Source organism: Strongylocentrotus purpuratus, unplaced genomic scaffold (genome assembly GCF_000002235.5).
Source record: "Strongylocentrotus purpuratus isolate Spur 01 unplaced genomic scaffold, Spur_5.0 spur5_scaffold_19, whole genome shotgun sequence".
NCBI lineage: Eukaryota > Metazoa > Echinodermata > Echinoidea > Camarodonta > Strongylocentrotidae > Strongylocentrotus > Strongylocentrotus purpuratus.
The window spans coordinates 8,084,592-8,102,798 of NW_022145604.1; the positions used below are offsets into that span (position 1 = coordinate 8,084,592).

The following is an 18,207-nucleotide window of genomic DNA, read 5'->3' on the forward strand; positions in this document are numbered from 1 at the left end:
GTTTCAGACTTTCTCTTTTAAACACTCTTTGATTTTTTCCATCGCCAAAGTAGTTGGTAATAATCAACTCAGGGGCAATTTCAATGCCCTATTGTATATCCAATATCAATCATGTTCGGATTTCGTTGTACATCGTGGTGATGTTCACTCTTCTCATATATATATATGTGTATATAGCATACCATGGACGATCTTGGATTTTTACTTCTAGGAATCGATTGTACATCATTTATGACTTAAGTACGTAGGTCCCGTAGTTGATAAGCATAGTAGCATACACATGCTTTAGCAGTCACGCAAAACACCCATTGTCATATTATTATTCAATAAAATCTGAGAATGTATACTATTATCTAGATCTATTATTTTTAAATAATTTTTAAAATAATTCCATAAATTGGGGTAAAACAAAAATATTCCAACTTTATGAGCGACAGTGTATGATCATTAAATAAGTTTTTACGCTGATTATAGCTGAGATCACACTGTCTAACGATTATTCCAAGAAATTTGACTCATGGAATTTCTGCCATTCTAACCACAATACTCCCGATATTATACTATTAAAACTATTGAATATTCATATTAATCTGTGAAAGATTAGATTCTTGCCATAATCACTCCAGGGCCATGTAACATAACTAATTATGGTCAAATTTATCTCCTCAAAATTAATGGTATCTCCTCCAATCAATCGTATTTTTTACGACTAAACATAAATTAAAGTATTTAGGATTTTGATAAATACAATATATGGTGAGATAAAATTAACTACAGCAAGACACAATACATTGATTTTCTGTATGTTTGTCATGTCTGACCTCAAACTTGAGAAGAAGGTTGTCACGTAAATTAATAAAAGAGTGAATCCGGGACGCGCGCGGTTCGTTGATACTATACGGGTATGTTTAACCTGTAGTGTGGACGTAAAATTCGTTAATAATATGACCTTCAACATTTTGTATATCCATTTCACTGTTCTCTATGTCGAGATCGTCCTCAACGTATTGAGTCAGGATTTAGGGACTATTAATAGAATAGAATAGACCATTTCGTAATGTAATTAAATTTAATGCACAAATCTTTTTAAGTGCTCGTTACAAATTAATCATTCACCTGTTATGAATAATATATTACAATCCATAATGTTTGTCTTACCTAACAACACGTAATGTTTGCATTTCACCTTTTGACTATTGGAATACAACAAGTAACAGGTTTATGGAATAACTTGTAACGAGGCACTTAAAAAGATTTGTGCATTAATTTTGATTACATTACGAAAATGGCCTATTAATTGCACATGGACCGGTATACAAGCCTGAACCGGTCCTAAAGGCTAAACCCCTCAATATTTTCAAATGCCTAGTCTCTCCCTATGCACTGAGCCTAGAATACTTCATAATTCCTTCCCTAACCGATCGAGTTACATTTATTTAACCCATTCGTAATATCAACCAATAAACGATATTAAACAAATGAAGAGCTTGAATAAGATGGAAAAAGAAGGGAAACATGGAGAGAGAATTATTGCCTGCTGCATAGTTTTATGAATCAACATTCTCTTCGATCATTTTCTTCACTTTATTGGGATTTGTATGAGTTAGGAAAATAATAAAAATAAATGTAGCATTCTTCCACAAAAACAGTGATCAAACTCAAATAGATCGTTTTATGATTGGTTTAGAGGCTGAATAGCTGTTTAAATACAAAAATATTGTCTCTATCGCAAGCAATCATTTTCCCTGAAGACGTCATTATCACTCGAGACATAAGAAGGTGATTCCTCAAGTCAAATCCCTTCGCCGCTCTTGTTGATAGAGGGAATGATGCTACTCTTCTCTTCTTCATATCGCCCTCAATCTGTACCAGATCAATCACACACGTCTTGTACTCATCATCTGATGTCACGACGTAGAGGTCGTCTGTCTTATGATCAACGCAGATATTCAGGATGACATCATTGTGGGGGATTTCCCTTTGACCACCATCTCTGTCAATGATGAGCGCTCTGCGATCTTCTGGCCAGGGTCGAGCGATGATGTGACCTGATGACAGCATATCACGCAACCTTATATTCTCTTTACACGTGATGGTATTGATGATCTTACCATCACATAGGTTGATGACGTATACATGGGACTGTCTCTCCTCAGCAGCAATGATCATCCCATCCGGGTCAGCTGCCACATTCACCTGTGTGAAATCACCCGTCGTGTTTCTTGGTATTGTGACGTCAGTAATGAGCTTCCACTGTCTGTCATACACACTGATACATCCTTTCAAACTGTCTCCTGTACTACCTCTGTACGCTCTACCGCATACTACCTGTTCGTCTTTCAGAACTGCACAGGACCCAACCGTTGATGTATCACTACCGTTTATCACTCTCCGAGTATGTTTAGTGTTTATATCTAACATGTATGTATGCGTACCACCTAATAGCCTATCTGTGATGATAACATTGCATTCATCTATGCATCCTACAATATACGGGTATGTGATTTCATTTCTCACATTGATTGTAATTGTATCAATGAGCTTCCACTCCCCATCATACCCATCAATCCTCCCATCATACATCATCTCCCTCCCAGCACCCTTCACAAACCTCACACCTGATACAACACGATTGATTTCTTTCACCTCACCCTCATTCAGTGGCCTTTTTAGTTTATCACTGACTGATGTATACACACGATGCCCATCTTTAACAATATTACGATCGTCTTCGAGTACTGTCTCAATTGTCTGGCTTGCATTCTCTGTAGCTTTTGTGTCATCTTGCCATGATTTCTCCAACTCACCAATCTTTCTCTTGATCTCTTGATCGATGTTCAGAATGTCAGCTTGGAGATCACGATGTTTATTATTTATTGGTTGTTGTCTATTCTCTGCATTTGTGTTGTTTTCATCATGTCGCTTCTTTCTCTCCTCATTGTTCTTTCGAATTTTATCCTGCATCTTTTGAATGTCCTCTTGAAGTTTTTGGTTTTTCCCATCAATCTCCTGGTCAATTTTAGCAGCATCCTCCTGTTCCCTGACTTTATCTCTTGCAATTGCCTTTTCGATTACGGAATCAACCTCATCTTTGATACTTTGCAGATGTTCGTCTGCGGCTTGTCTACACTGACCAATGTGCTTTCCATGGGCTCGACATAACTTCAACTTCTTCATCGCCTCTTTCTTCAGAATGTTGAGCTTTGCTTTGTTTTCCATGATTGCGTCATCTATATCCTGTCGCACGCATGGTTTTTCGTGATGATCTATCACAACGCATGAAATACATAAAGCTACGCCATGTGTTTTACAATACAAATCAATATCTTTACCATGTTTCTCACAATACAGATTAGGCCCGCCCTGTCTAGCTTTTCCGAAGCATTCCTTTTTAGAGGCGCAGTCATGGCAGAGCTTCTTCTTCTCCTTCACATAGAAAGTCAGATCTGCATTCGCCGTACAATCCCCTCCTTCACAGACGCCCTCTAGAGAGCTCAATTCAGAAGCCATGCTGATCAGAGTATTGACCTGTAGATAGAAATCAACCAAGAAACAGTGTTTACCTCAAAAAGTTAGAAGGGAAAGAAGAATTATAGGAAAAATAAGGAGAAGAAGAAAGAAAAGAAAGAAAGATAAAGATTAAAAAAGGGGAATTTATTAAACACGTATCACACGTTTATCAGTAGTATTCCATATCAAATTGTAATCACATATCACACATCCTGAACTTTGAAAGAGGATGTTTATAATCTCCTCTTTAGCAACACGAGGTAAAATAGCAATGGTATTTGCAGGGCTTGAATAAAGACTCAGAAAGGGTTCTGGTTCCTAGGGTAAATACAATTTCAGCATACACCGTTTTAAAGATGTCCGCGTTGTCTCAAAAAATTCCCCTCGGAAATTTGGAAGCGCTTAGAGACTTATTGTGATTTGCGCTATATAAAAGCTGAATATTATTATTATTATTATTATTATTATATACGTCACAACACAAATTTAACAACGTAGGGAATCATTTTAGTTAATAGTGGTGGAATGAAACGCGCGATATACTGTATGAGACACACTCCCAACAAACTTACTGCCAGATAGTAAAACGGTGATATTTAGCTTTTGGTTTTAATTTTAGGGACTCTCCCCCATCCCTCCATGCTACAGCATATAGATGGCCGTAAGCTCTCCTCCTTTTCCACAGATGCCAAGGTCTTGATACGCCACAGATTCAAACTGTTTAAAATTTACAATGCAATTAGCGCCCCCCTCACAACCCCACCCCCACTCCACATGTCAGCCCACGAATAAAGGAATTACAAATACTTTTTTTCCCCCGACAAGACAAGGGAAACTTATTATAATTTCCTTAATGACAGTCAGTTGTCTTTGATCCAAAAGACTGAGATGAATTAACCATGTATATTTCGTTTTAATCTTTATGCATCGCATTGTTTTTCTGAAATCCTCAAATAACTAATCTAGAAATAACAATGAAAACAAAAAATGAAAATGAGATAACTATAGACTTTATAAGATAGAAGACTAGTTGTGATCAATTCAATTCATAAAAACAATGCGATGCATAAATATTTAAACGAAATGAATAGTCTATTTCAGTCCAAATATTCATGACGTTAATCATATTTAGCATAAAATTAATCTTCCTTTAATTATCCTTTGTTTGATATTAAGACGAATGTAGGCCTGTATACAAATAGTTACAAATATTAATAAAAAAGAATGACGAAATTAGCGATTGTCATCAAAGTTTGTTTTTTTGTAATTAAGGAGATGTGTGCGTTATTCTTCCTGAGGCCATCAGAGGTTAGAGAAAAGCTATATATTATTTGTATTGTTTAACAAGTGTTTGCATTGTTGTGTTAATTATCACCACATCCACATATTCCAACACATCATTTTATGTACTAACACATCAAGATAGGAAGGAATTTATCATTCAGTGTAACATTAAAACAACGTGTATAGTCAATAATACTCACAGTCTTTGAGAGATGGAGCCAGCGGCTTGAAGTTGAGGAAATAAAGGACAAGAAACGTCAAGAAAACAAGCTGCAACGTTGTCAGTAGATATACGCATAAGCCGTTCCTAGTTCTTGAAATGAAAATTGTATTTATGAAACGAAGCTTTCCATGAAATCGATAGTTAGAGGTCAGTTTTTAGTTCAAGGTATTTATTTTGTTCTTGATCACGAGAAACATCAAGAAAACACTCTGCAGTGTTTTTAGTAGATATACGCATATTGAGCTGATAACCTTTGCGCGATGACGTCGACATTTTTGTGTTAATTATTAATGTCGTCATACTCGTATCTTCAGCCATCCTTACAAAGGCTAAATGAAACCAAAACTACAAGTTCAAGTCAGTATACAATTAGCAATAATTGACTATGTTTACAACTAAACTTACACCAATACTTGGCACTGCAGCAAATTAATATTGCAAGCATAAAGTAACCTTTGACTCGTTAAAAGTCCTTTACACCCCAAGTGTCTTTCTTGACCAAGGGTTTTCCCCCTTCAGCTGATGAACTCAGTCGTAGCATCTGCGATAACCTGCGATGATCCACAAACATCCGTATCCCATCCTCGTCGCCATTTGTCGTAATACGGATAAGGCAGGCACAAATAACTCGACCATGCATGCAGCTTGATTGTGAAGGGTGGGTGATGAGCCCATTTATTTGTGATCATCAGCAGTAATACATCAGCAGTAATAGAAAACCCTGCAAATTAATCCAGAAATAACAAACATAAAACAAGTATAGATTCTTATCAACATGTATGAACAGTCGATTTTACAGGCACATCACATATATCTGAGAGAACAATGTGGGCGAGGTAACCACGCAGTAAATTATCAAACTGTTGGTTTACACTATTAATCTACATAAACTGTGACATTAATGTACATCCATGACAATAGAATACAGCTAATCTTGAAGTCATCAATAAGCACATATTGTATGAAACTATCTTCAAAATACATTATAAACAACATTACACCAATTAAACAATGTATATATTAAATCATATCGTACTATAATCCCTACCCAACGTATCTGAGGTTACAGGCCGGAAGCGCATATTTTTTTTACACAACTGTTTAGCCATTTTCACGAACAAATTCCTAGAAGTGCTCTAGTGAAATTCTTGATATCACGAAATCGAATTCCTGATATCACGAAATCGAATTATTGATATCAAGAATTACCATTGCCTTAAAACATAAATTTATTTCTTGATAACAAGAATTGATTTATTGATATCAATTAATAATAAAACGGCTTGCCATAAGATCGCGCCAGCTCGCCACAACTCGAGGTTCCAACTCGGCTAAGTGGGAGCCCTGCTTAAGACTTATAGATTCAAGTATAGAATATAACGAAAAACAAAGAAATACATACAAAGCGGAGAAAAGGATAGATTGAAGGAAAAACAAAGAAATATATGACGAAGGAGAAAAGGATAGATTGAAGGAGAAACTAGAAATACATAAAACGAAGAGGATATAGCATAAAGGACTTCGTTAATGTACTGCTGTCGTATAAAACTCATACAGCGCATTATACGGAAGCAGCACATTTACGGAAGAGCCAGTCGTAGCTAGGTCAACACCATTGTGTAGAGATCGTAAAGTTACACGCTACATGTGTAAAGGAAACTAAGCTGTATCGCTCTGGTAAGATATTCGCTATTATTTCGTTATTTTTACCTCCGATTTTGAATTTCCGAAGGTAATTAGGAGCAGAAGTGGCATAACATTCATCGAGGCCACTGTACTGTCCAATATTGGTCGGGTGCGGGAAGGTGTGATTTTGGACACATTTTAGGGTTTGTTTACATGGTTCTCCGCACGGTGGTATGAGAGCCGTTTAAGGCTAGCTGGTATCAGTATCATAAAAACATTACAAGCGAGCCGTTAAGGCTAACCCAAGATCTCTGAGGTTACAGACCGGAACAGCTTCCGGCTCCCAACAGGCAACACAGTCCCAGCTAGCTAGACGACAATCTTACAGCTCCTAGTGCACCCCACTAGCATTTCTTGTATAATAAATCATGAAAACATTCTTACAATACATACTAATAACATAAATTAACTCACCAATTAAATTAACATACAAAGATTCCCTGGGCGCCGCCATCTTTACCTCAGTGTTAATATCATGTGCCCTCAACGGCGAAATCATTAATTCACGAACTAAATACAGGTAGGCGTTAACCATTAACATTTAAATAACAATTTCTCTAATCATGATGCAGGATAAATGTAATAATATTTACATAAACGATCAATGTAATTTGATTAATTGGATTCCATATCCCATTGAAGACACACTATTCTATCAGAAGTTGTCAAATACAAAATCAAATACATTCTTCTTCCAAAATAATCCTTTATTTTCCTCTCCTGAAGGACCTAAAAAAATTGTATAGATATGTATCAAAACTTTTAATCTTTACTATCAAACTATGACATTTAAAGAAAACAACTTACTTCTTCCAAAGGTGTAAAATGAAACAAGGGCGTTGCAAGCTAAACACACGGCCCGATACACGCATAACATCCTCAAACCATGACAAGATGCAATGTGTCCTACGTAAACTGCTATATCAGGCAGATTCCCGCGCCCACATACAAGGACCTATCACAATTCTATGAACAAAATATCCTTCCTCTTGCTATTCTTCTACAAAAACCTTCTGAATAAAAATTAGTTATCACACATTATATGCAATCTTGTTCTTTTTTTACATAGACTCACGATATAACAATTCTTACTCAAAATATAGAAAAAAACTTTTAAATCGAGGAACTACTTTTCGTTATTTTTAGCGGCAGTTTTAAGCAAATTTTACAAAGTCATTTGCATTAGAAAAAAATACGTATAAATCCAATTTCCTACATTAATATCGGCTCAGCTAATAATCACATGCATACCTGGGAAAAACGAACTAACTATAAAACACGCCTATGGCCATGTTTCATAACAAGTGCCAAATTTCTGTCAGAGATTTGCTGACAGCCAGTCAAATGCAGTGATTATAACAGTCATTGTAACTTGTTACAGTGTTGACAGTCTGGTGACTGCTGGTATCCTGGTATAACTGATAGAGATGTGCTAGAGTTTACCAAGAGTCCATTCAGAGTATGCATATGTGACATAGCCCTCCTATTCAAAATGAGTCCATTTAACGTCCTATACTAGGGACGAAGAGTTTATCATTGAAACTTGTCCTACGTCTATACCTGGGAGTTGAGGTGGGGGTGGGGTGTGGATGCAGGCGCGTACGCAGGGGGGGGTTGGGGTTAAACCCCCCTTGAGTTTTTTTAATGTGTACGGATTTTTTTAACCCCCCTTTTAAGGTTTAATTTGTTTATTTTTATTTTTTTGCGAAATTTTCGGGTCCCCCCCCCAAATAAATATATGTCCTCTTACCCCCCCCCCCCCTACCCGCGCTTATTTAGCGGCTAGCTGAATCGTTGCGAAATGGCCTGAATTTTGGCCCGATTTCAAAATGTTAACCCCCCCCCCCCCCTTGAAAAAATCCTGCGTACGCCACTGGTGGGATGGGTTCACTTTCAACGTACAGCGGGGGCGTCAGTCATCTGCCTGGCTTGGATTCGAACCTATGACCTTTGGTTCGACAGACAGACGCCCTTCCGGCTTAACATTCCCACGTTGGAGCAGAAAGTTGTTAACATCTTTCTAATCAATTTTGATTTCATAATAATCATCATAATCTTGTAGCATATCAATGGATTAAGGCCCCCGAAAACAAACAATATAATTGTGCCCAGCCAAAACTTACCCGCTAAAAATGCAAACTAGTTAACAAATTATTCCGTTGGCGTAATCCATCGCACTTTATTTTTACATTATTAAATTATGGATTCTGGATCTACAAGGCAAATTATTGGTGGTGCAATTTATTAACCTGGGATTGTTAACAAACGTTTGATAAATAAGTATCTATTGAAAATTGGGCGCGAAATAAAACACGTATATCATAAAATATTATGTCAGAGGTAAAAATTTCAGTTCAGCAATAAAATCCCAATATTGAGCTATATAACCTTTCCGCGAAGACGTTGAAATTTTGTTTTAATTAATGATATGAGTTCAGCTAATAATCACCTGCATACCTGGGGAAAACGAACTAAATATACAGTACGTCCCGGGCCATGTTTTATATCAAGTGCCAAAGTTCTGTCACAGAACTGCTGACAGCCAAACAAATGCAATGATTTCAGTAGCTTATAACAGTCATAGTAACTTGTTACAGTGTTGACAGTCTGGTGACTGCTGGTCTCCCGGTATAACTGATAGAGATGTGTAGAGTTTACCAAGAGTCCATTCAGAGTATGCATATGTGACATAGCCCTCCTATTCAAAATGAGTCCATTTAAAGTCCTATACTAGGAACGAAGAGTTTCTCATTAAAACTTGTCCAACGTCTATATCTGGGAGTTGAGGTGAAGGTGGGGTGTGGGATGGGTTCACTTTAACGTTAGGCGGGGGCGACAGCCATCTGCCTGGCTTGGATTCGAACCTGTGCCCTTTGGTTCGACAGACAGACGCTCTTCCGACTTAACCTTCCCACGCTGGATGATGGAGGAGCGGAAAGTTGATGTTGATTTTACCTTATTTTTAACATCTTTCTATTAATCAACTTTGATTTCATAATAATCATTATGATATCTCATAGACCGGAATGTCAAAGAACAGTGAAGATGTAAATAGCCTGATTATGGAGTATGGCTCCCGAAAAAAAGTTGTACAATCTAACATGCCCCGCCAAAACTCATTTATCCGCTCAAAAATACGAACCAATTAACCCGTTGGCGTAATCCATCGTACTTTAATCTAATACAGGAACAGCCTGCCAGCTATCTGATTCTCATATACAATGGATTAATAGATTATGGATTCTGGATCTATATGATAAATTATAGCTGATACAATTAATCTGATATTGTTAACAATTGTTTGATAATTGAGTGTCTTCTTTTAACCCTCAAAAACATTTTTTTCATAATATTTACTCGTGTTCTATACGGAATATTAAGTTACTTAATTGAATCCTGGACTGTTTCTGAGAACCATAATTATTTCAATTCGAAAATGAACGAATTCAGATTCTGGATATCGCTTGTAGATCTAGTACGAATTCAGATTCATTAAAAACTACTTATATAAGTGAGTTTAGCTAACAGGTTTGGGCTCATCATTTTCAAATAGTAGGACATTGAATGAGTAAGAATACGCACTATAATCAGGGGTGGATCCAGGAATTTCTTCCCGGGGGGTACACGGGGGGTAAGAGGACATATATATTATTATTTTTTTGGTCCCAAAAAATCGCAACGACTCAGCCAGCCGCTGAATAATCGGGGGGGGGGGCGTAAGAGGATATATATTAAAGATCATGTGTGCTATGTGATTATACAAAATTTGTATAATCTCTGATGCCATTTGAGAGAGATGTAATAAAGTTAGCAATCATATAATCAAGTCTCTGATGTATTGTGTTAGAGAGGTATACGATATAACATATGTTGAAGGTACTTTGTGACACACGGAATAACGAGTCTGTCAGGAGCTGCTCGTGGAGTGATGTGTACTTTTATTTAGAAAGAAAACTGACACATGAGAGAGATAAACAACGTGGATTAGAAAAACAGTCCAAATTATACATAAGAATTCTTTGTTTTGATAAAGATAATCGCATCTAAACCTTTCACATGAAAAAAATCTTACATGAATATGTGGTCATCTTTTATTAGAATTAAAGCAAGCTTATACAAGAAGAAAACTTCCTGAACATGAACAAATTAAAGCAAGCAATGAATTGTATTTCCTTGTGTAATAACACTTGGGCGAATTCAAGCAACGTTAATATATTTTTATTAGAAAGAAAAGTCATGCGTTTATACCACCTTCACATACACAGATTTTTCTTACGAGGCCTTATGGATCTCCAACTCGTAGTCAATCGCAAGCATCCGTAAATAACTCGCTGGTATCCGTAATAACTTGTCACAACTCGCAACAACTCGTAGACACTCTCAGGGATCCGTGAAAGGAGAGGCAATTTTTTTGACATGTCAAAAATCTTCTTACGATTGTCAACGGATTGATTTGTCCGTAAATAGCTCTTAAATAGCTCGTAACAATCCGTTAACCGCTCGCAAGAACATGTGACCATCGGTAAACTGCTCGCAAGAATCCGTAAATGATTCGTAACAGATTTTTGTAACGATTAGTTTGCTTTTTGTTTACGGAATACTTACGGATTATTGCGAGTAGTTTACCGATGGTTATGTGCTTTACGTGTTGTTTCCGATTTTATTCGGGTCATTTTACCATGGCTTTACGGATTGATACAGGTAAAGACGAGCATTTTAGGTATAGTAACGCGTAATTTACGAACAGATACGTATACTTTACGTATGCTTACGAATTGTTTACGAAATGGGGAAGGTATAAAAGCTGCAAATGCAAACACTTCTTTTTCAGTTTTAATTTTTTGGCTAAAAATCTTAATGACTCATAAATAATCGTAACTTACTCGTAACTATTCGTAACAACATGTAAACAGGTCGTAACTAACACGTTAGTTGCTCGTAGTTATCCGTGACAACTCGTAACAAATCGTGGACTGTTGCCGTAAATACATCGTAATAAGTCGTAATAATTCGTAATATACTGCAAAAAGCTTGTAATGACTCTTAAACCGGTCGTAAAAGTGGCCAAATCTTAAGGATCCGAGAAAGATCCGTAAATATGTGTGATCCGTAAGGACTCGTAAGAAAAATCTGTGTATGTTAATGGAGTATTAGGCACTAATTATTTTAATTATACCGCCATCACTCCCATCCTTTGTTTGCCAAAATGTACTCTACAAGGTGATAAAATAAGATATTCTAAAAACACAGTTTTCATATTCTGCTTTACTCTCTTTCTACATTTACTTCCATCAGGCGCGTACGCAGGAGGGGGTGTTAAGGGGTTACCCCCCTTTGGTATTTTTTATGTGTATATTTTTAAGAAAACCCCCCTAAACCCCCCCCCCCCTTTGGTTTTTTTTTTATTTTTTATTATATTACCCCCCCCCCCCCAACGAAGAAAAATTTCAAATTTTCAAATTTCAAGACCCCCCCCCCCAAAAAAAAAAGTGTCCTCTTTCCCCCCCCCCCCCTCCCGAAAATATACTTTTATATGGACATTAGTATACACCCCTACATTACAGGGGGGGGGTGATAATTTCAGATTTGTTTCTATTTTTTATAAATTATGGTCCAAGAAACTGATTAAGCATCATACTTTGCTGCTGTGTGTGATGCTTTAAAATATAATTTGCGAGGGAGCGAAGCGAGCGACCCCCAAAAAAGATTTGTGAAGTCGCTGTGCGAAAAATTACAACAATAAAGAAGAAAAATAATCCCGATAGGATGTTTAGCACAATATAATCATGAAATTAACATAATTATATCAACTATAAATGCAAGCGAGCGAGTTGGGGTGGGAATTAAAGAAAAAGTCACTTTTAGTTGCTGTAAATAGGGGCACTTGTTATTGAAAGAGGAAAAGGGGGCACTTATCAGTTTTACATTTGCCATTATTTTTTCATATCTGGTCATTATATCTCGTCCATGTCTTTTTTTTTTTCTTTCTCTCTCTCTCTTTTCTCACTTCTATCTGGTCATACTCTCTCTCTACGTCTTTTTTTCCTTTTCTTTCTTTCCTTTTTTTCACTCCCATCTGGTCATACTCACTCTCTCTCTCTCTCTCTCTCTCGTTCACGTCTATTTGTTTTCTTTTATCTCTTTCCCTCCCTTTTCTCACTCTCTCGTCCACGTCTCTTTTTCTTTCTCTCTCTCTAACCCGCAGTACATGTATAACTCTGGCCTGCACCCCATCTTTCTCTGGCCTCCTCACTCCTTCTCTTGCTAGTTTGTAATTACCAGGGAATTCTGAGGCCGTTTGCCTGCACTGTTATCATAGTTGTTCTTTCACCCTTTGATATTTTTTTTTGTAATCTCCTTCTCCTCACATTTCCTCTACAGCACTCAATTCTCTGAATTACAAATCTCTCTTTTCTTCAAAGTACCTCAATAATCTACATATTTCCTCATTATATACCATGCCAAATAAATCATGAGAAAAAACTAAGCAACGCATACTGAATATACTTTGTAGCATTATTTAAATTTAATCATGAGCGAGTCTTTAACACATTAGTCATGTGGAGTTTGCGCACTACAAGTACTCTCCACATGTATTATTATTATTATTTTCATTCCAAATTTGACAACTTGATAGAAGTTAGAAACAGACTGAAGAATTTACAAAACAGGGCAGCAAAAAATGAAGTGAAATTCCATCAGGCATTACTGTCAGCCTTAATAAATAATTGTTGTTTAAGTAGTCCTATTAATGCCAATTAGTCTCATATTTTCAGAAAAAAATAAAGATTAAATTAATTTAATATACAACTATCTTACAACAAAAAATATAATACATCGGGTCGAAAGTATATACAAAGTCAGGTCTGCTTGGAGCATGTTGGCAGATGCGCTGAGTGACTTCATCAGCTGTATGCTCAATCTGTAGAAGAGAAACAGACACGGAGAGAAAAACAAAATGCTTGAAAATATTTTTACAAAAAGTATGAAAACACAGAAATGGTTAATGAATTTGTTCCGGTTGTTGAAAAAAATATACAAAAGTCATGAAAGACAGGAAGGTCTATACATATTGCCATAACTTGCAAAGATTTTCTAATTTACCTTTTTTGTATATCGCAATGCAGTAATGTAATAAATAGATTTTGTGTAGGAACTCAGTGTTATTTTGCTCTGGTTCGTGATGTTATGAACCACAGCAAAATAACACTGAGTTCCTATAGGGAACCTATTTATTCAGATGGTCACATCTCAGCCAATATTTAACATATTCAGTTGGCTTTCGACATTTGGACATTAATTTTGATGCTCTCTCGGAAAATTCTATTTAAAAAAAAATGATGGCACAGCTTTATGCAGTACAAATCTACAGTCTTACATTTCAGACCCTGTCATATCCCATAACTAGCTAACGTTTTTGCCTGGAAACAATTTTTACTATGTAGCCATGAAAATAAATAAAATCTCACCTGCCATCCCTATAGCAAAGGGCCCAGCTCGTCTAGCATGCACAGTTCCCCTCAGTGCATGAGCAGCCGCTTCCACACTTGCAGCCATTAGCACACTTGCACGCAGCGTCTGTGGACAAATAAAATTAACCAAGTAATAACATCAAATTGAAATGTCTCTATTCTATTGTTGGTATAACTGCATTTTCTCTTTCATGCAGACTACACAGCAGGATATATAAAGGGCACAATTGGTCTGCGCCCCTCATTTAGGCATACATGGAAAAAGCAACCCCCCCCCCCCCTCCAAAAAATAAAAAATCTAATTATATATATATATGTATATATATGTGTGTGCAGGCACACATTTGTGCCTGATTCCCGTGGTAGACCCAAAATTCACCAGGAAAATGAGATGAACATGTTTTAAATTATTTTCAAAATCCTTTTCAAAGCTTGTCAGTGATTTTTAAAATAATTTAATTGGTGACAACAACAATAAAACCTAGGAGATGTGAAATTCATATCTCCCTGACAAATCATATAGACCTATATTCTTGGCTGTCAATATTTTTTGTCAGATCCCCCCCCCCCCGACCATAACAAAACCATGGATACACTAGAATATTGATAATGAGCACAAATAATCATTGCCAGTTAGCCTGACATTTAAGCCTGCACCCATTTAAAGGTGAGAGTAAAAAGAAATTTAAAAAATGCATGAGCAATTGGGACAATTTTTTTCTATGAATATAAATACTTTTAAAAGCCTTGTGTAAACAGTTTAGTATAAAAAAAAGCCTTAATTACTGGGATGCAGGCGCTTACACAGTGGGGGGGGGGGGGGTTAAACCCCCACCCTTTGGTAATTTTTTGTGTGTAAACCCCCCCCCCCCTAAATTTCCTTAAACCCCCCCCTTCTGGATGTTGTTTTTTTTTTTATTAAAAAAAAAATTCCCATGGCTGACCTAAAAAAGCTGACCTTCCCCCCCCCCCCCCCCCCCAACGGAGCAAAATGTCAAATTTTCTAATTTCGAGACCAAAAAAAAATAAAAGTGTCCTCTTACTACCCCCCCCCCCCCGCTTATTCAGCGGTCGGCTGAGTCGTTGCAGAATTTTCGGCCCGATTTATAAATGTTAAACCCCCCCCCCCCCCCCCTTGAAAAAATCCTGCGTACGCGCCTGCTTTAATTTTAAAGGGTTCACTGAAAATGATGAAAGGCTTACTTGTGCATATTCCACAGCAGGTTCCATCCTTGCAGCATTCACCAGTTTTACAGCAATCTTGTCCAAAGCAGGCACACTCCTTGCCCTCTGTGTTCAGAATTAAAAAAAATATATATATATATATATATATATATATATAGTCTATATAATGATATAAAATTTTAAAAAAGTAATAACAATCTTAAATTTGAAACCACAAATCCAGCAGTGCTTGTTGGTAAAAACTTAGTTATTGACATAACTGTTGATGTAACAAGTATGAAGAAACGGGCAAGAAAACATGAAAATGATTATGAAGAAAAACTGTGATAACGAACGTGAAGCTCGCGCACAGTTTTTCCTTCATAATCATTTTGCCTTCGGTGTAGACTAGAAGGGATGAGATTTAGATTACGTCGTGCGCAGCGAGAGTTAAAATACGTTTTGCAAGATTTTCAACATGGATTTCGATTTCGACCCATAATTTCCTAAAAAGGGACCATTAAATTATTTCAGTCAAGTTGGTAAGTGGAACCGATTTATTATAGCCTAGGCCTAATTTACAATATAACATGCACGAGGTAAAATGACATTTGAGGGGATTTTCGGGGCATAAAAATAAATGCACCTTGGTGTTAGCAAGGGAATGCGTATAGGGGCGCGTTCATGCTTGATTTTGTAGAATCACCGAAAAACGGCGATCATGATCGCCGATCGTAAACTCACAAAAAGATGCGTTTACAATTTGTAAACGCGTTTAAATGGGGTCAACGCACTGACCTCTAGTGGGTCTGCGTAGCATGCGCACACAGGTTTGCGAATCCAGCTGAAGGCCACCCAAGGAGAATTGCCTGGAGAAGTGAGCATGAACAGTGCACCGTGGAACTGCGATTACGATGAGCGTTTACGATGAGCGTTACAAATCGCTCATTCTGCCTTCAAAATCAAGCATGAACGCGCCCTAGGTCTAGTCGGCTTCCGTCTCTAAAGAGAGAGCCGACCCTACCCAAATAAGAGGCTTAACGAACGAAAGAGACGGAAAATTCGGTCTAGCTAGCTGCGTGTGTCGTGATCGGGGGCCTCTCATGGTCATGGCCATGGCTGTATCGTATGCACGTAACATCGAGCGGTTTGTTTCTAGAAACGCTACACCGTACGTACACGGTATTCTGTAACTCGGTATTTTAATGAGAACATTGATTCCGATTTTTTGCTTACCCTTGCAGCAGACACACTTGACATCAGGCATGGTGATGAAATTGAACTCGAGTTGTATGTTTCTTCAGAAGGTAATGTAAATCACACTCAAACGCTTCAGCTTGTGACAAAAACTGGTGAAATTCGGGGTTTTATATGTTTTCATTACAATATCCGTGTGCAAACAAATAGGTAAACACACCACGTTTAGGCACGAGCTAGGCAACCTGTTAGCGGTGCCTGAGGAGCTCGATCTAGGTGGGCCTTTCTAGTTTTGCACACGCTTCTATCAGGAATGGTGATGACTAGGCTCGTGTCGGATAAATTATACGGGATATGGAAGGGAAGCAAAAATCCTTTTTGTTTTTAAAGCGCCGTGGGATGCCCTCCCCTCCCCCAAAACGTTTGCCCTCAAAGAACAAAGTGTTGCTCATGTGCTGAAACAGTACGGAAGTGAATGATAAAGGTAACACTGTCAACTTTGTGTCAAGGTCTGGTAAAACGTAAGGTTTCCATAAAGTATTTCAAAATCATGTAGCACCATGATTATTATATATATATATAAAGGCATGTAATTGATTTGCAAATGATTAATACCATGATTAAGAAACGAAAAAGAAGAAGAACAAGGAGAAGAAGAAAAAAATGGGAGGGGGAATAAAAGTAGATGATTCCCGACCCGGATATCTCCGCCAGAAATGCAACTATCCCTCCATTTCGAAATATTCATGGTGTTCACTGCATAATGATATATTGATGATCAACCTGTATGATAAAATGGTTATTTTTCCATACTAAATTACGTAGACCTGTCAATATTTGCCTATAGGGCGTATTAGAGACACTTACCCCCAGTCAAATTGCCATAGTGCTACACACCAGGCATCAGTGGAAATCTCCCCCCCCCCCTCCCTCCTCGATTTCATTTCAAATGAATCCTGGATCTGCCCCTGACGATTGACCCAGAGTGGAGACGAAAGGATTTACTGCATGCATATTTTTAACTCGTTGTTTCACACGAAATGCATGAAATGGAGCATAAACATTATTAATACATTATTAATGTTTAATTTCTATTGTTTTCTGAAATTCCGCCTTCCCTACCCCAAGGGGGAGAGGGGGGAGGTGATACAAATATGATTATGACGTCTTTTCTGTCATACTTTGAGATAAAGATTTAAACACCTTAAGTAGAGACTAGAGGTGGTTGGGTTTGCACTCGAGTAGCGCTTGCATGCTCGTCCTCATTATTGCACACGAATAATATAACAATAGTTTGAATATTCAAGATTATTTAAATACGTGACACGTACAGTACACTTATGTGCGGGCAGCTTTTCTGAGTTTGGCTGGGTTGAATCATGTGACCGGTCTTGTGTGGCTTCTAGATGGATAAATATTTTTGAACTGCTCTTGTTTTCTAAAATTCGCTGAATAATCATACGAAATACCAACTCCAAACTCTTTACCAAATGTTGGAGGTATTACATTCTATTATTACTGCAATTTCCAAAGGTAAAACAGGATTATAAACATCATTCAATTCGCAGTCCACAGCAGGATATATTTATAACCAAGAATGTTCATGTAGCTCTGGACTTCTTAAAATGCCTGTATATTTTTTGCCCCGCCCGCCTTTTTTCTCACGGGTCA

The 18,207-nt window shown here is 37.4% G+C and overlaps 1 protein-coding gene across 2 annotated transcripts; it reads right to left on the minus strand.

The window, feature by feature from the left end:
* Positions 1-13,207: 13,207 nt before the first annotated feature.
* LOC115926005 (metallothionein-A) lies at positions 13,208-16,770 on the minus strand. Of its 2 annotated transcripts, none has more exons than XM_030990197.1 (4): positions 16,576-16,770; positions 15,379-15,465; positions 14,173-14,281; positions 13,208-13,625 (listed from the first exon to the last, which is right to left on the minus strand). In XM_030990197.1, exons 1-3 carry the CDS (start codon positions 16,604-16,606, stop codon positions 14,205-14,207), a joined length of 195 nt encoding a protein of 64 aa, XP_030846057.1. In that variant the 5' UTR covers positions 16,607-16,770; the 3' UTR covers positions 13,208-13,625; positions 14,173-14,204. The 2 variants fall into 2 exon arrangements, with proteins under 2 accessions (XP_030846057.1, XP_030846058.1); XM_030990198.1 differs by having other exon boundaries at positions 14,182-14,281; positions 16,576-16,710.
* Positions 16,771-18,207: the final 1,437 nt, after the last annotated feature.